Here is a 16,349-nt window from a genome sequence, read left to right on the forward strand (position 1 = left end):
ATTTTGGTGTTTACCTTGAGAACATTAACTGGTACCGAGTTTGGAACAAAAGAGTATCATTCTCATTAGGACAGTTTACGATCGCCTGATTTTTCGCTTGTGCTTCTCTGAACACGGAAAAGAGACGAATCTTTTAAATCTCCAACATACAATACACGTGGCCATTCTGTACGTATGTCAAGCCCGCCTTTGCCCACTGCATGTCCCCCATTGCTAGATGTACAGCTCTGTTCTGGTAAACTTTTCCAAGCAGGGGCCAGCCTTAATAAAATTAAAAGCTTCTAAGTAAAATTATGACAAACGAAAAGCTTATTTTAGCCGCTGTTGGCCATTCCTTTCTTTCCTCCACTCTGATCTTCTTCACACACTTTCCCAGTGCTCTTCCTCAGAGACACACAGACACACGCACCTATTCTTAACCTGAGAAAAGAGTCACGAAACTCGCTTCTTTCCACTTCTTCCTATTCATCTTTTAGGTTTCACCTTAGATGTCACTTGTCCCAGAAGTCTTTCCTCAACCCCACCGTCTAGGGCAGCGGTCCACACACTCACTCACCCAGAGCACAGCTCATGCAGGGAGAGCCTGGGAGTGTGTCTTTGGTAGTGGGTCCCACGAGACCCCAAACACCTCGATGGCAGGGACGGTTCTGTCTGGTTTTACTACCCTATGTTTTCCTGTCGCACGTCCAATAAATGTTCGTTGACGCAATAATTCGATTTTAAATTCAGGAATTCTCTTCACAAAAACAGCGTGCACTCCAGTTTGAGTCCTGGGTATAATTACGAAAGGAAAGGTTTTTATCGGTTTAAAAGATTTTCAAGCAAGCAGGCGGAGATGTTACCGGAGGCACCTGTGGAACAGGACCACCGTAAACCCCTATTCAGTTCCTCTACACGCTTTCCAGTGGGAGTCGCGCTCAGACCCACGTCTAAAAACTTGGGATTCTCCCGAGATGAGCATAGCCTCTGGTTAGCCAAATGGGAACATGAGTTCCACAAGAGCATCCAGCGAGCACATCTACGGGCTGCTGTCAGAACAATCCAAGAAGGTTTTGGCAGTGAAATGGCAACTGGTTGGATGACTGGACACAGCAAATGACACTTACCACCCAAATGGCACTTAGTGAAAAGCAACGTTTACAGCAAAGCATTCTATCACTTAGTGACTAAGGATTTTAAAATAAACACCGAGTTCCTTTTTAAACAGAAATGGAAAAAAGAAAGAAAAAAAAAAAAAAAAAAGAAAACACTTCACAAACTTCCTGGCAAGACTCTAACATGAGAGTCCCCAGCTAAGGTTAGATTTGAATCCCAGGGACTGCTTCCTTCAAATCAGAGAGTCTAGAACGATACGCATCTGAACATACACTGTGCGTTCTATTATTTCAGGTGGAATAAATCAATTACAGGCAAAAGGGAGTCTTTTGCACCTTAGAACCGATCATCAGATAACTCTGTATCCCTAAAGTTGAAAGCATCAAGGGTTTGCCCTATGTCTGTCCACCCCTCCCCTTTTTTTGGGCAAAGAAGTAAAAATGTATGCAAAACACTACACGTCTACCTTTTATAATTAATTTCCCAATGCCTCACCTATACATATTTTAATAATTCCCGATTTATAAGATGGTATCTATAATAAAATTTTCTATTTTCCAATGAATGAAAAGAAGGCAGATTCTCTCTGGCAACAGAGTGTCACACAATATCTGCTTGTCAGGCACCAATTTTTACTTCTTACGTGTAAGTTAAAGGATAAGGAATTTATAATGCTGCCTGTGAAGGGAACCACTTTTCATACACAAATGTGATCTTTTTTTTTTTTTTTTTCCAAAGGGTAATACAACAGTCCATTTACATAAACTAATCCAAACAATCTATGTATTTGACAATGGCAAACCTCACACAGACGGCCTATTGTTGGTTTACATCTTGGAGTTCTTTATATTGGCTTGTAGCACTGCTCTAACTGTCAAAGGTTTGACTTGGACTCCAAATAAATGGTTATAGAAGTGCTGTGCAGCGATATTGGACTTCTTTGCAAAAGAAAACCTGCTGCGTATGAATTCAAAAGCTATTAATTTTTCAGTCAAAAATATTCGTGCCTATTTCTTTTAATAAAGAAATACTGTGCTGAGCTACTAAGAGATAATGTTGACTAGTGGTAGAGAATTTTCAATAGAGCAGTTAAAAATAAATTTAGTAGGAGGTCCCCTTCGAAGTTATAATTTTCTAGCATGTAAAACATTTTTTTAAATACTAATCAAGACAAACCTTCCTGCCCTGTGCATTTCCCCCAGGACTGCTTTTTCCTGTTTATTGGCTGCCTAACACGGGTCCTCATGGAGGTTCCCAAGGGTCCCTTCTGTGGCCTATGGAGGCCTACGTATATGGCGCTCCCTGCCGGCATCCAGCGCCATCGCTCGCTGAGTGCCCCGTGGGGTTTTGCAATTCCTTTTCTGCTTTTATCCCTCCTCCTCCCAAGGAGCTTCATGATCCCAAATGAGTGTATTCCTAGAGTGCGGAGTCCAAACATTATTCTAGTTCTCATATTTAATATCTAACCTCATATCATTGTTTTTAATCCACGGAGGAAGGAGGAGATAATCTCATTCTCTCCCTTGTTGCTAGGTTTAGAGATGCAAACCCTTCAACCTGGGGAAAACCATTTCCCTAACCAACGACAACCATCTGAAGACTTCCGGAGAGTTTCAAGTTCCCTATACCCGCTGGAGAACTCAGTGGAGTCATGCCAGGATCTTACCAATTTGCTTAGCTGGGTTCATCGTATTCCCAGGACCCTCCTTAAAAGAAGGGGTTGACAGGAATAGCACCGAGAGCACAGCTGACTACTGACTCCATGATACTGAATGGCCTCCCCCTGCCCCCCTTTCTCTTGGGTAGCCTACACACTGGGTCCTACAGCCGTTTACTGCAAAATACATGGAAACCAAGGGCTCTTCCCTAGTAAAAATGGATGTGCAAAGTGTTTAATGATTTTATGTCCTATATCTCAGTAATGTGTTCTGTTTCAGACATTAATTTTGTCTGCCAACTGCATCTTGGCAGGCTACCATATTTGCTGGGTTAATAGTCTGACTCCGTTTTGTTTCTATCACCATAAATCATACATGTATGGGTGTATGTTTGCTTTATTTATAGGAAAAAATCAGTCAAAACAGATAAACCAATACTTTGCCATTACGCCGCATCACTGCATATTGATTAAAATTGCTGGTACTAACTATAGATTGTCAACGCTCAATTAATTTTCACACAGTGACTCCAAGCAAAATCAAATAAAGGCAGTGTACCCTTAAATTTTACAAATCTTAAAAATCAAGAAGCAAAGCACTCTCTCCATTGTGAATAATCAGTTGAAGCTACTAGATTTTGAGAACTGTAAGTATACAAGAAACACAACTGTGAAAGCGATCAATTTGCAACAAGTAATGAGGCCCAAGACAGGATTTGGGGTTCAGCTACCACCCTTCCACTTTGTTATTAACTGTCTGTGCTTGGTGACACTCTTGAAAGTCAAATAAAAGGGAACAAGGCAAGAAGTAAGAGATTCCTAAAAGTGAAATGTAATTTCAGGGTACCATGTTTGGTCTCACCGCGAAGGAGTCATTTTCGCTTAAAACTCTTTAGCAACCGTTAGATGTTCTCCGTAATTATAGCCTCTGACTATTCCGACAGTGTGTTTCCTCTTTCTTTCCTTTCTTGCAGTTAGACTGGACTGGACTATCCCTCACTCCTTTTCTCACACCCACTGCCTCTTGGCTAAACCATGCTGACATGCCTTTTTCCTCTGCTTTCCTGGTCTGGCTGTCTTCTCTCTGTGTTTCCACCATTGAGAAATCAGAAAGATTGCTTTCTGTTCTGTTTTGTTTTTTCCCTTCTAGTGAGCTCTCGTAATATGTTTTAGTACCTTGGTGTAGCATCAATCATCTGTCCCAAAAAGAAGAGCGGATGGTGGGGCCTCGTGGCTAACGACTGTGCCTGAAGCATCCCATATCTATCTCCCTAAATGCCCAGCACGCTGCCCTCTTCATGAAAGGTAATCAGAACCAGATGCGGCTTAAGTCTTTCGCTACTCAAAGCTGCCAGACTAGGCGAGCCTCCGTCCTTGGGGTAGGGAAGCGGAGAAGAAATACTGTAGGGTTCCCCGCGGGTGTCATTCAGTACTTACGGGCTGAGGGGCAGTTTTGGGTTCCGTAGACTTCACGTGCAGGTGGGTCATCATGGCTTGCAGGCGCTCTTTGTCTTTTGCAAGCTGGTAGGGAGAAAATGCTCTGTTATTTCTTTGAATGCAGATGCATTACTCCTTTAACATCCCAAACGATACACATTCCAAATTACACTATGGCCCCCTGGCACACGACAACATGTGCATCACTGCTTAATCGTTTTGAAATCTATACGACCACTGCCAAACTCCGCGTGACTAGAGGTGTTAGCGTGCGATTTCTCCACACAAGATGCATGAACCTTTAACTGGGAAGTCCTAGACCTGCTGGCACCAAGGAGTCCCATGTAACACAGACAGCTACGAGACAAAACCGTGAATCACGCCTATTAACCAACCTGATTCATGAGGAAGCCAAAGGAAAATAAGCTAGGGAGCTAAAAACTCGTAAATTCATCCGTTGGGGTTGTGGAGAAACTCCTAGACACACAGATACACTTACGCAAAATTAACTCCATCTTTCTTCACAGGTAGGCACAGGTGAAGACAGTACTGGCCAGCAACTTTGGCAAGGCAGGCAGAGAGCTACAAGGGCAGACGAGCCCCCATTTTCAAGTGAATGCAGAATAAGCTTACTCATTCACGGACTCAGTATGTGAGTACCTACTATGTGCTAGTCTCATCGTACCAAAACTTCCAGTCTCCTCATTCTATCAAACATTATCTTCTGAAGGCACATGAGTTTCTAATTGGATGTATGTAGTAGGCACTCAGATACTACTTATTACATGCTGCCTTCTTTATGCTTGCCTTGGACTCTTTCATACACAATGGTATCTTTGATAGTTCAAGATCGTTGGGCATAGGGGACATATGATAATTATGTCTGTAAAAGAAGTGGGAAATGTATCCCCCCAAAGGTACAGATATAGTTAAGAGAACAGCTGTAGAATTTTGGGGAAATGTAGAAGAGATTAATATGAGAGAGAGAGAGAGAGAGAGAGAGAGAGAGAGAGAGGGAGGGAGGGAGGGGGAGAAGGAGGAAGGGAGGAAGAGGGAGAGATGGAAAAAAAAATCTTAATTCAGTACTTTTATAGACTATTTGTCCAAAATAATGCCTTAAAATTGGAGAGAGACGCATTCCATCAATGTCACGTAATTAACATTAAATCTTTTAAATAACAATTAATTTTTTAAGTCTAAAATTATCTGCCCCTCCCCCCCCCAAATCAAGTAAGACTCACATTTTTAAAGCAAAGTGTGTTTTAAGGGAGGGGTATGTTTCAGGAATTGGGGCAAGGCAGAGAAAAGGGAAAGGGTACAAAAACAAGAAAGAAAAAGCTTTCGGCTTATCCTAACTGGATGACTCAGTCTCAAGCCATATCACATTTGATTTTTTTTTTTTTTTCTTTTTATTCCCTTGTGGTTGAGGGAGGAATAAATTAAGAAGAAAGAAAGAAAGAAAGAAAAAAAAAAAGCCTTCCAGTGTTAGCATTTATCTTTCAACAAACAGGAAATGAAAATGATACCATATTAGGAGCCACTTTATGTTATTCACCCTCTGTTCTTTAGTCAGTTATTGAACAGCCAAACTAAAAGATGCTCTGAACACATAATGCTAAAGGAATTTAGTTTTCCAAAGTGGCTCAGTTAGAACAATTAAAATGTTAGCAATGGCATTTTTCTAGTTATTTGTTTTTTTATGTAAGTGGTTCTAAGTTTTTCGACGTTACAACTAAAACATTCTTAGATTAAGAAAAATGTTTTGTTTTAAAATTACTGTGGAACAGAAGGAATGGAGGCATATATGTCGTTCTTTTTAAAAACAAGAAGTAGCCTGTTGTACTGAACGTCACAAGTTAAGGGGTGGGAGGTGATACTTACTGAAGCGTCTGATGAATATTAATCGTGACTTAATTTGGGGGTAAACACTGTTGATGGAGCAATTACAAAGACCAAGTAGAAGGAAATCCAAATTCCCAGCACCAAAAGAAACCATCACCTCTCTATTCCTTCCAAATGTCTACCAGGCTGACCTTTTACTGATCAAAGGTGGTAATACCACGTGGCAAACACATACCTAGACTTTGTATACCCAGCCACCTCCGTAACCCTGGTGGTTTACTGCCATAGGGAATCTTTTCTTCTTTTTCCATGTGAATATTACTTAGAATTCATCGTCCATTTTGAGAATTACCCGGGTTCCTTATTTTGCCTCAACCTCAAGTCTACCATCCTAGTTCTGCTTTACTGTAAAAGATGGTCAAGGTTACAGGAAGAGGCAAAAATCCAAGTTTTTGTTGCTGTTTATTAGTGTAAACTAGCATGTCCTATATATTCTTGGAAGGGTTTTGGATTTTTATCATCAATAACAGCTCTAACTCTACCACAAACTGTTTTAACAATTGAAGGAAAAAATCCGCCAAACTCACCTTTTGGGTTTTTTTATGCAAAATGGCTAAAAATTCACACCTAGTGAAACCACCTCCTCTGTCTCAAGTGCCTGTCTTGCATTTACCATACTCACTGGTGCTTCAAAAAGCCTGTAGATTCTTTAGCACTTTTTATGCCATCATTCCATGAGTTCACCATCCCCATCAATTTTCACGGCATCCCTTCATTATTATATGGGAATACAAACATTTAATATTAACAAATATATTCCAGCATTCCCTCTACTGAATCCCATGACAAGCAAAGAAAAGGAGGATGGGAAATTCGGTCCGAAGGGCAACTAAAACTTCAGCTGACAAATTTACCCATCTTTTTATGTTGCGATATCAAGAGAGAATTACCCTCTCAAAGCTTTCCCGGTGGGTACAGGAGTACCACCTAGCATAAAAGGAATGACAACAGGCCACACATTAAGGGGAGCTGCTTGTGCAGTGTTTGTTTACATTAGCACGCTTGTGCATCCATTCTGCAGAATGACAGCAGAGTCAAAAATGGGCTAAAAAGGACGTGGACCCAACAAGCAGACTTCGATGGATTCGAATCCGGGCTCTGTGACTCTGAGCACATTATGTAACCTTTTCAAGTATTTTGTTTCTCCTTCTAAATATGGAATAATAATCTCTGAACTCTGAAGAGTTGTTTTGAGGATTAAATAAATTCTTGCACATAACAAGCTTAGCATAGAGCCTAGCGCTTCGAGAATGCTCAAAAAACCCTAATTCCTTCTCTCTCCCTTCTTTTTTTTAATAGGAAAGTTAAATCAGTCAAGTCTATCTAGACTTCTACTGGCTGAGTATATGTTAGGAATCTGGATCAACGTAACAGGGGTTCGATGGAGTCTGCAGCTGGGCTGACTGGGGAGAGAATTTTGATGTTTTAAAGAAGGGAACCAGAAGCGCAGGAAAGATAAGCCCATTTCTCATGGATTTATTTCCTTGCTTCTCACCGTATCTGTCCCTTGTCCTAGGCAAATGCTTTTTTCTCCGCTCGGCTGATATAGGTCATCCCCTTTTCTATCACCCATGGCCTCAAGTTAGGGTTTTGCTAGTCCACACTGGGCAAGACCGTAACGGGGGTCTCGCTCCGGACTTGCTGATAACTGCCGAAGGCTAGGGGCCCCGTGCACCACCTTCAAAGATAGAAACTAAGGAGATCACGTTCATTCTTTTAGCAGAGAAAAGGGAACATGGTTTGGGGTTCACTGAACACAATCATCTTCTACACTGTCAGGAGGACTAATCATTTTAAGCCCAATTTGGCGGTTCTCACTTGTGAGAAAAGAAGTCTTGAAATAAGCGAAGGATCTGGGATGTGGGAAAAAATGCTGGAAGTACTGAGGATGGAGAGAAGAAGGGGCCAGGCCACTCATTCGATTTCACAGAAGCCCAGACTGCTGTGGCTATTTCAAGTCTTCTGGTCCTCGTGTCGTGTTTTACAGCTGGGGAAACTGAGGCTCACGGGGACAACTTAACCCGAGGTCGTGGAGCTGGGAAGGCGCAACGCTAAGACTAGAATCCCGGTGACAGGATGCTTGGTCTGACCTTCCTACACCGCTGTGATCCCAGACATCACCTGGGACACTGCCTGGGGACCCAGATCTCTGCCTCTCTCCCTGCCTCCACACTGCCCTCCGTAGGCAGAACCTCGGGCAGTGGGGGCGGGGTGGAATGTGCACTGTTGCCCAGGTTACGAGGAGGCGAGTCCGGATTAGACCAGTGACGATCCCCAGATTCACGGGGGTCTGACCTAATCTTGCTGAGCCCAATCCTCCAGGGGACAGACGAGGGAATAGGTGCTTCTAAGAAAGACCCCAAGGGTCCAAGTCTAACGAGGTACGTTGGGGAGACACCACTCTCTTCCATGGACTGAGCGTGCCGTACAGGGGGGCGGTCTAGATTTCCTCAGCAGCTTTGCATAGAGTGACGGTCCCAACAGAACTGACGGAGGAAGAATGGATCTTGTTACCTGGGGTCTCTTAAGGGCGTACGTTCCAAAGGAGAAAAACAAGCCAAAAAAAAAAAAAAAAAAAAAAAAAAAAAAACGGCAACTGGAAGGAGGAGAAACGAAATTCTTCTAACCAAACTGAGTATCTACCAAATAGCTATTTTCCAGCCACTCTCTCTAACTGTGGTCATTCACAGGCCTTCACAGCTCGGTCTCGAAGGCCAACTCCAGCTCTCAGGGGGTAGGCAACCTATGGCTCATTTCACCCCAATCGAAGAATTTCCCGACTTTTATTGTATTCTGTCACCATCTTAACATTCCTCACATGTTATTATTAAAGACTCTCTTGACATTTCAAGCAGACACACACTGATACTCTGTCATAGTCTAGGAATTCTAATGCTCCTGGAGTAAAGCAGGATTTTAGATTATGAAAAAGCAGCGTCTTGGTTTTCCAAGGGGGGGATGTGAGAGTGAGACACGCAGAGACCCTGCGTCTCTTGGCCCCTGGCACGGGGCAGTGGCAACGTGAAGCTATGATGCTATTCGGACTTCTCTTTCCCCAGCACCTCTGAGCTTATTCAGAGAGAGTCACGAGGCTCTAGGAGGCCACCGCTGTGAGGAACTGTCCTGAGAGCTGCTTTGAATGGGGTTAGAAAGGTCCAAAGGGGGACCCGTGACAGATAATATATTTGCGAAAGTCCAGGAAGTTGACGTGATCACAAACAGCCCCGCTGATGGTAGAGGAATCACAGGTGAAGTCCCCAGAGTCACTGATCTGTGTTAGGCTTACTGTCTCCCTCTGCTATTTGCAACTTGTGCACTTTTCTTTCCGCTGACATTTTCTTAGAGCTTACAGTTCCTGGGGTAGATGGATTTGGAAAACTTCAGAATGAGCCCGGTGTCGCTGAGCTCCAGCCCTGGCCCCGCCGCCACGGACTGCTGGGGAGAAAGCTCCTTGAGGCAGAGGACAGCGTGGCCTCACCAGCCAAGTTTCAAAACCCTCAGTCTGTAAGGCCTGGGTGCGTGCAGAGAACCTCATGGGGTATAGCAGAGCAAAACTTGCCACCCCAGAATGTCTCTCTGGCATGCGGATTATTTCGAGCTGAAAAGACTCAAGGCCCAAAAGACTCAGACACTTTGACCTTCCCCCCAACTGCCTAAAAGAATTCAGAGGGCCTGTCGGAACAGAGCCACCACCAGCAGGGTCTGCAAAGAATATGGGCTAGGAGGTTGGGGGTGGGAAACTCGGCAGGGCCCAGAGATGAGAGTCCCCTCTGTGTCCCACTGTCTCCGCGTGGTCCCACAAACATTTATTTACCAAACATTTACTTTTCCATCTCCCTGTGAGGTGCCTTCCTCCCCTCTGAAGTCCCAAACCCCTATCCCCAACACCCTCTTTTGTCTTCAGCTGAAGATGCTATTTATGGTGAGGGTTCTGGCCATTTTGATAAGTGACTCAGTTTTCCTGGGCCACTCCCGTGTATACACGTTGCTACACTTTTGTTTGATTTTCTCCTGTTACTCTGTCTTCATGTCAACTGAACTCTGAGACCAGCCAGAAGAACCTAGACGGGTAGAGGAAAATTTGCTCCTCCCTAACAGGGCCATGACGACCCCTGGGTAAAAAGCCATACAGCAGCACTGAGCAAGCAAAGGAAGATGGGTTACAAAGGCTGGGCTACAATCCTAGGGCCTGCCCATCATTTGCCATTAGCTTTGGACAAGTTCATCAGATCTTCTATACCTCAGTTTCCTCTTTTGGAAGCCGGGAGGGCACCAATTACTTCTCTGACTCTCAGAGGACAGTCATTGTTAAGATCACCATCCGTTTTGTAACACCTTCTCAAACAGCAAGAAGAAATACTACACTAAACATGCTCATTTTAATCACGTATGAGACACATACTGATTTCCAAAGGTTAGATTCACCCTTTGAAACATGACTCTTGGGATGGAGGAAACAGGGTAGAATCTACTCACGGAGGGGTTGTGAGGATTCAGTGAAATTAAGGGTAAATGCACTGGGGCAGTGCCTTGGCAATACAGTAGGAGCTCGATAAATATCCTTTCAAATGGTTTCCGAGCTCCTTTATGAAACAGTTACAAGCAGAATATGGGCAATCCACAGATCTCTTCCACAACCGATGGATTCCAATGGATTGTGAGGGTAACCAACTCATCCCAGTTTGCCCAGGACTCTCCTGGTTCTGAAACTGAAAGTCCCAAGCCCCAGGAATCCCTGAGTCCCAGGTAAGCGAACTGCAATGGCTGGTCACCATCCCATCCTGGTGAACGGAGAGATGAATTTTAAAAAGAACACAATATTCTTCCACTTTCCTTCTCCCTCTCCTACAACCTAGGCATATTCTCAAGAGGCTCCCTTGGACTGGAATGTCCTTGCCCGGAGCTCTTTCCCCTGACACCCCCACATTACAGGAAGGAAGAAACTGCCTTACTTATCCACATCCAGGGCTTGGAATACACTAGGTGCTTGATGAATAGCGACTGAATGGAATCAAATGACTCATGAATAGAAGAAGGTCTGCACCCCTCCACCCGCACTCCCTGCCCGGGGCCAGGCAGCTCATCCCCACGGGGTGGGTGGCTTCTTTTCCCTTTGGCTGCTTTCAATATTCACTTTAAAGGGTCTCGAGGCTGAGGGGTTGGAGGGAGCCTGTCCTGAGCCGTGTTCCCTGACACATGCTGCGCCTTGGACATGATACGCAGGCCGAACCCCCCAGGCTCCTCTTTTCTTTCCTTCAAAGTCCATCTTCATACACCAAAGAGGTTGAGCTAAGGACTGAGCAAGGTCACACAACAGATTAAAAAGAATAAATACGGCCAGAAAACTGTATCCATACCACGGACGTCTGAGCTTTCCAAGACAGGCAAGTCCATCAGAAGACTTTTTTGCTTGTTGTCTGTTAAACTGGATGCTTTTCCCTTTCTCCCAAATGGAATTCTGACCCAGCCACTGAGATACCTTATCCCCAGCTTGATGGCTGAGCATCTCCCGTTGGAGTGAACCCACATAACTGGATGAATATGGGTTTAAATCTGGGGGACAGCAGGTGCTCAACTCTCACGGAAGCTTCAGGTGCCTCCTTACAACCCTGGCCATGGCACTGGGGGGATGGGGGGGCGACCCTGACTCTCAATACGTCCCCACTCCCTGTGTCTCTGCCCCTCCGTCCTGTGGGGAGGGAGCCTTACACTCATGACCCATGTAAGACCGTGCACACCGACGGCAGGGATTTCCCCTCCACTCCTAACTCGTTTCCATGACTGCCTATCATCCAGAAGACTCTTGTCAACAGAGAACATCTAACAGGTGAAATCTTAGAATACATTCTCTGACCTCAAAAAGGACATTCCCTGTCCTCGACCCAAATGATTTCTATGGTGTCCGTCTGTCTTCATGTTAGGTGCCTACGTGCACAGTGTAGAATCTCACGTAACTTCTCGGCTTGCTGGTAAGAGTTGGGGCTAATCCCCATCCAGTCCATTGACAAATGTCAAAAAATTACAACTGCCTTTGTAATAATGAAATGCAGTTAGAAACATTCCAAAGGGCTTCAAATGCCCACTAAGATGTCTTTTTGACCACCGTCCCCCCGCCCGGCCTTCTCTCTCAGTGAGACCAGTAACAGGGTGTAACATGAGAACTGAATTAACCAACCTTTCTGTGTCAACAAGCTCTACATAAGGAGTCCACTGCTAAGAAAACGTGCATTATGTATTTTGATACCTTCCAACAAAAATAAAAACAAGACAGATGCATCTCACTCCCAGTGCTGCACAGATAGGTCTAAGCCAGACTCCATAACCCATCATCTTGATTTCTGCCTGGTCGCTTGAACTCTGCCATGAGAATCTTAAAGGCTTTTCCTTTCGGTTCGAGTGCAGTGTTGTACACAGAGCACCATAAAGGGAAACATGGCCAACCCCACTATCCTCCAAGGGGAACAATGGTGATTTTTAAAAAATTGCATAAAATTCTTTAGGGAGGTTTGACTGTCGGTAAGACACGCAAGGGCCTCCTGTTTGGGGTCAGAGTTGAGGTGTCTGGGGTTTCGATCTGGGGGCTGGCAAGAGACACGGGACAGCACTCCAGCGGTTTTCCCTGGCTTTGGTCACGTCTGGGACTGACTCTGTCCTCCCGAATTCTCCAGTGGAATCCTTTCACAATGATTCTCCAGGGTAGACATAATGAGCCTCTGTTGATCTCTACTGTAAGATCCAATTTGAGCTTAGTGGGTTCGTTTTTACAATGGGGGCACACGTGTGACCTCTCTCCCAGACGTGAACACTAGAGGCCTCAGGACCGCTCTGCAGAGAGAGTCTGGGCGGTGGTGGTCTCATCCTACTCTAACAGTGATCACCCTTTGGGAACACGCTCCGGCCTTGATTGCTCTTTCCTGTAGTGCTAAGTGGCACAAATGGTTTTCACATTCAAGTTAATAAATGGTAATTGTGTAACAGACTCTGAGATACTTGGAGGTTCAGGTATTTCCTGGACCGGGAAATGCCTTCTTTAAGGGAAACAGAAGTAGCCCTTGGCTCAGTCATATACAGGGCATGCCCCATATATCAGTCTGCTGCTGGGAGAACCGAGAGGTGACGGTGGGTGATGCCAATGGGAAACGAGACAGAAAGGCTGCTGAGACACAAGAACACCCTTTCCACGTAGCCTAGCTGCTGCACGGACCTGGCTTCCCCAATACCTCGGGTTCTCTGGGCACAAGGATGATTCGTTAAGTCAATTAAAAAGTACACTTCCAGACATGGGTGCGTGAAATGGCAAATGGAAATACAAACATCAGAGAAACAGGAAGCCTCAAATGGGTCTGGCTGTGAGTAGAACTGTACTTTGCCCCAAACTCTCCCAAACAGACCAGGTCTGCCACCCAAAGAGTCTCCATCTAATCCTTGATAAGGGCATCGGGCACAGAAAACTGCTGACATTTTCTTGTGCGTTTCATCTGATTAAATAACTAATGGGTAAAATCTGTTTGGGTTTGGCCCTTATCTAGCATTGAAAGTCTCTCTGGAGCACGCTTCTGATGTTTTCAAGAACGCATTAGTGTCAGCGAACACTACCCAATGAATGAACAGTGCCACTGGAGAGCTATTTATTTATAGTCTATTTTTTTTTTCCTAGAGTATAAGAACCAGAAGGGCAGCCCTATCCATTTCACTCACTCTTATACTCCTTAGTGGCTCCAACAAGGCTCTTGCCATGTTACAGGCTCCGGGTAATGTTTGCTAAATGCATGAGTAGACAAATGGATGGATGAATGAATATCCCTCAGCCAGCTCTCCACGACCCCCACTATCGGCAAGTATAGTAACTGCAGGTGAAGCTGCCCTTGGGGGAACCTGAACAATATGGCGACTAGACGGGTTTTATATACCAAGGCAAAGAAGGATGAAGTAAGAAGGGGCGAGCCGACCTTTAGGGAGCCAGGAACCTAAGGGAACAAGTTGCTAATAATGTGATGCAAATTGTTTTCTTCTGCTTCTCTAGATCAGGAATTGCTTGGGAAACTTCTTCTGCAAGGGCCAGCCAGATAGTAAATATTTTCAGCTTTGCAGACCATAGAGGCGCTGTTGGAATTACTCAACTTTTCTGCTGTAGAGCACAGGCAGTCACGGATAATGCGTAAATCAATGGGCATGGCCGTGTTCCGATACAACCTTATACGTGGATGCTGAACTTCGAGTTTCATATAATTTATTCTTCCTTTGATTCTTACCTCCCCTACCCCAACTATTCAGAGTGTAAAAACCTTTCTCAGCTCGTGGGATTCGGCCCAGGGTCCGTAGTTTTCCAACCCCTGCTCTCGACAAGCACTGTGTCATCGTTGCAGCAACTCTCTCAAGCTTGGAAGAAACTGAACTCTTGAGAATTAGCCCTGCCTTCTTCCATTAAAGCAAACTCGCTAGCAAAAATGTTATAAGGAACATCACCGGTTAACTACCACATAGTAACTTCTGGCCAGGTGATCATCTTTGATTCCCATCAAAAGTTGAAAAACTTGCCTTGGGTTTGATGTAGGACTGGAGGATGAAGGGAAATCTATGACTACATGAAATCCACAAATAATCCAAGAGTCATCATATCGGGCTGTACCACTCCCAGGCCACATGCGCCAAAACTCAACATTAAAGCTGCCAGGAGATAACCACCTGACTTACTGATCATCTAACTCCTTTCTTTCTCCCACCCGCTTCCTGTGGAGAGTGAGGAATAGTGAATAAAATAGTCAGTTCCTGAGTAGTTAACAGTGGCCCCGCACTCAGATCTGCAGTCTGGAACGCCAACCTCGGTGAACCATTACCTCTGGTGAACAATTTATTCTAGCTGATCATTAAAAATTTAATTTTATCACTTAGATACATAAATGCAGGAACTTGGATCACTTTATAAACACCACCACTGAGACATATAAATTCAGGTAGCCATAGCCATGGAGTTTGTTTTGTTCAACCCAATTCTTTAAGGGCTTCCTATGCTTCAACCACCAGTGAACTCTGGGGGTGAGATAAATATACTCCTTCTTTCCTTCCCAAAAAACGTGCTAAATTTAAACATGTTCCCAAAGACTTATGTAAGAATTCGGGGATTTTACGATGTGCCTTTTGCCTGTATAAATATCCCACTGTCCTAATAAGTTCATATCTGTAGTCTGAATGGAAAAATATTAACTACTTAAAGAAAATAACTTTTGAGACATTCTGACTAAAACTAAAATGTGGTTTGTCATATAAGATGATAACTAATTAAAAGAAAAATCCTTTCTATCCTGAAAGTCAAAACAAAAAGTTTAAGTGTGTTTTGGCTGATTTTTCTCTGCAACTATTTGAAGCTATAAATGACTTAACTCAGTAAAATTCCAAATGTAATTATCTTCTGTACTTAGCCTAGGGCTCTCCATATATCTCGGCATTGCTGTCTTGCATACAAAATAGGCTTTTCGATGGCTGGTAACAATATAATGTACAACATTGTTTTAATTTCCCTGAGTCGGCTAACCTCTTGCCTACACTGAACCAGCCAGAGGAAGAAGCCACAGTGAGTCATCAAGCACTCAAAAGCATTTTGGAACTCGGCTGCGTAAATGGGGTTTGTAGGGTCAGCCTTTTGCAATTGTACATTTTAATAATCTCCATTTCTGACCCAATTTTTACTTTTAGAAATGAATTTTCTATTAATTATACCAAGGAGGGAATTATCGTTAAAATATGCTGGGGTTCATCAACAAGTTACATCAGGAAGTAGAACCCACACTTAAAATGCCCCTCACCCAAATGTGATCCACAGGAACATTTGCAGAAGTTAATTTTCTGTAGTCATAAAGTACATTCCTCATGGCCCAGTGAATTTCCAAATACAAGATTCTCTCTCCCTCTCTCTCTCTCTCTCCCCGCCCCTCTCTCTCTCTCTCTCTCTATATATATATATACACACACACACATATATCTGTATATATCTGATATCCACATGATATATATTATATATACCTAATATGTGTTTATATGTATGTGTGGGTGTAAGTGTACATATTTAAAATTTGTGCAGTGAACTCTCAATTGTTCTCAGTGATGGAGAGAAAAAGGGGACAATGAAAAATTAGGCATCAATCCACATATAGTTTCTATTTTAACTTTGGAGAACAGCCTTGCATGTGTGCTGGCTCGCTCAGTCTTGCCCACACACTCACGTGCTCGCTCGCTCGCTCTCTCTCCATTCATTCACTCC

The 16,349-nt window shown here is 44.0% G+C and overlaps 1 protein-coding gene across 8 annotated transcripts in view; it reads right to left on the bottom strand.

Annotated features, from left to right (window-relative positions):
- FOXP1 (forkhead box P1) overlaps positions 1–16,349 on the bottom strand; it is a 590,013-nt gene that overhangs the window by 23,906 nt on the left and 549,758 nt on the right. For all 8 annotated transcript variants that reach the window (XM_061197147.1, XM_061197146.1, XM_061197151.1 and 5 more), the window contains one exon: positions 4,190–4,273. In XM_061197147.1, the coding sequence (XP_061053130.1) occupies positions 4,190–4,273 (84 nt within the window). The remainder of the gene's footprint in view (positions 1–4,189; positions 4,274–16,349) is intronic.

The sequence above is a fragment of the Eubalaena glacialis genome, chromosome 7 (assembly GCF_028564815.1).
Source record: "Eubalaena glacialis isolate mEubGla1 chromosome 7, mEubGla1.1.hap2.+ XY, whole genome shotgun sequence".
Classification (NCBI taxonomy): domain Eukaryota; kingdom Metazoa; phylum Chordata; class Mammalia; order Artiodactyla; family Balaenidae; genus Eubalaena; species Eubalaena glacialis.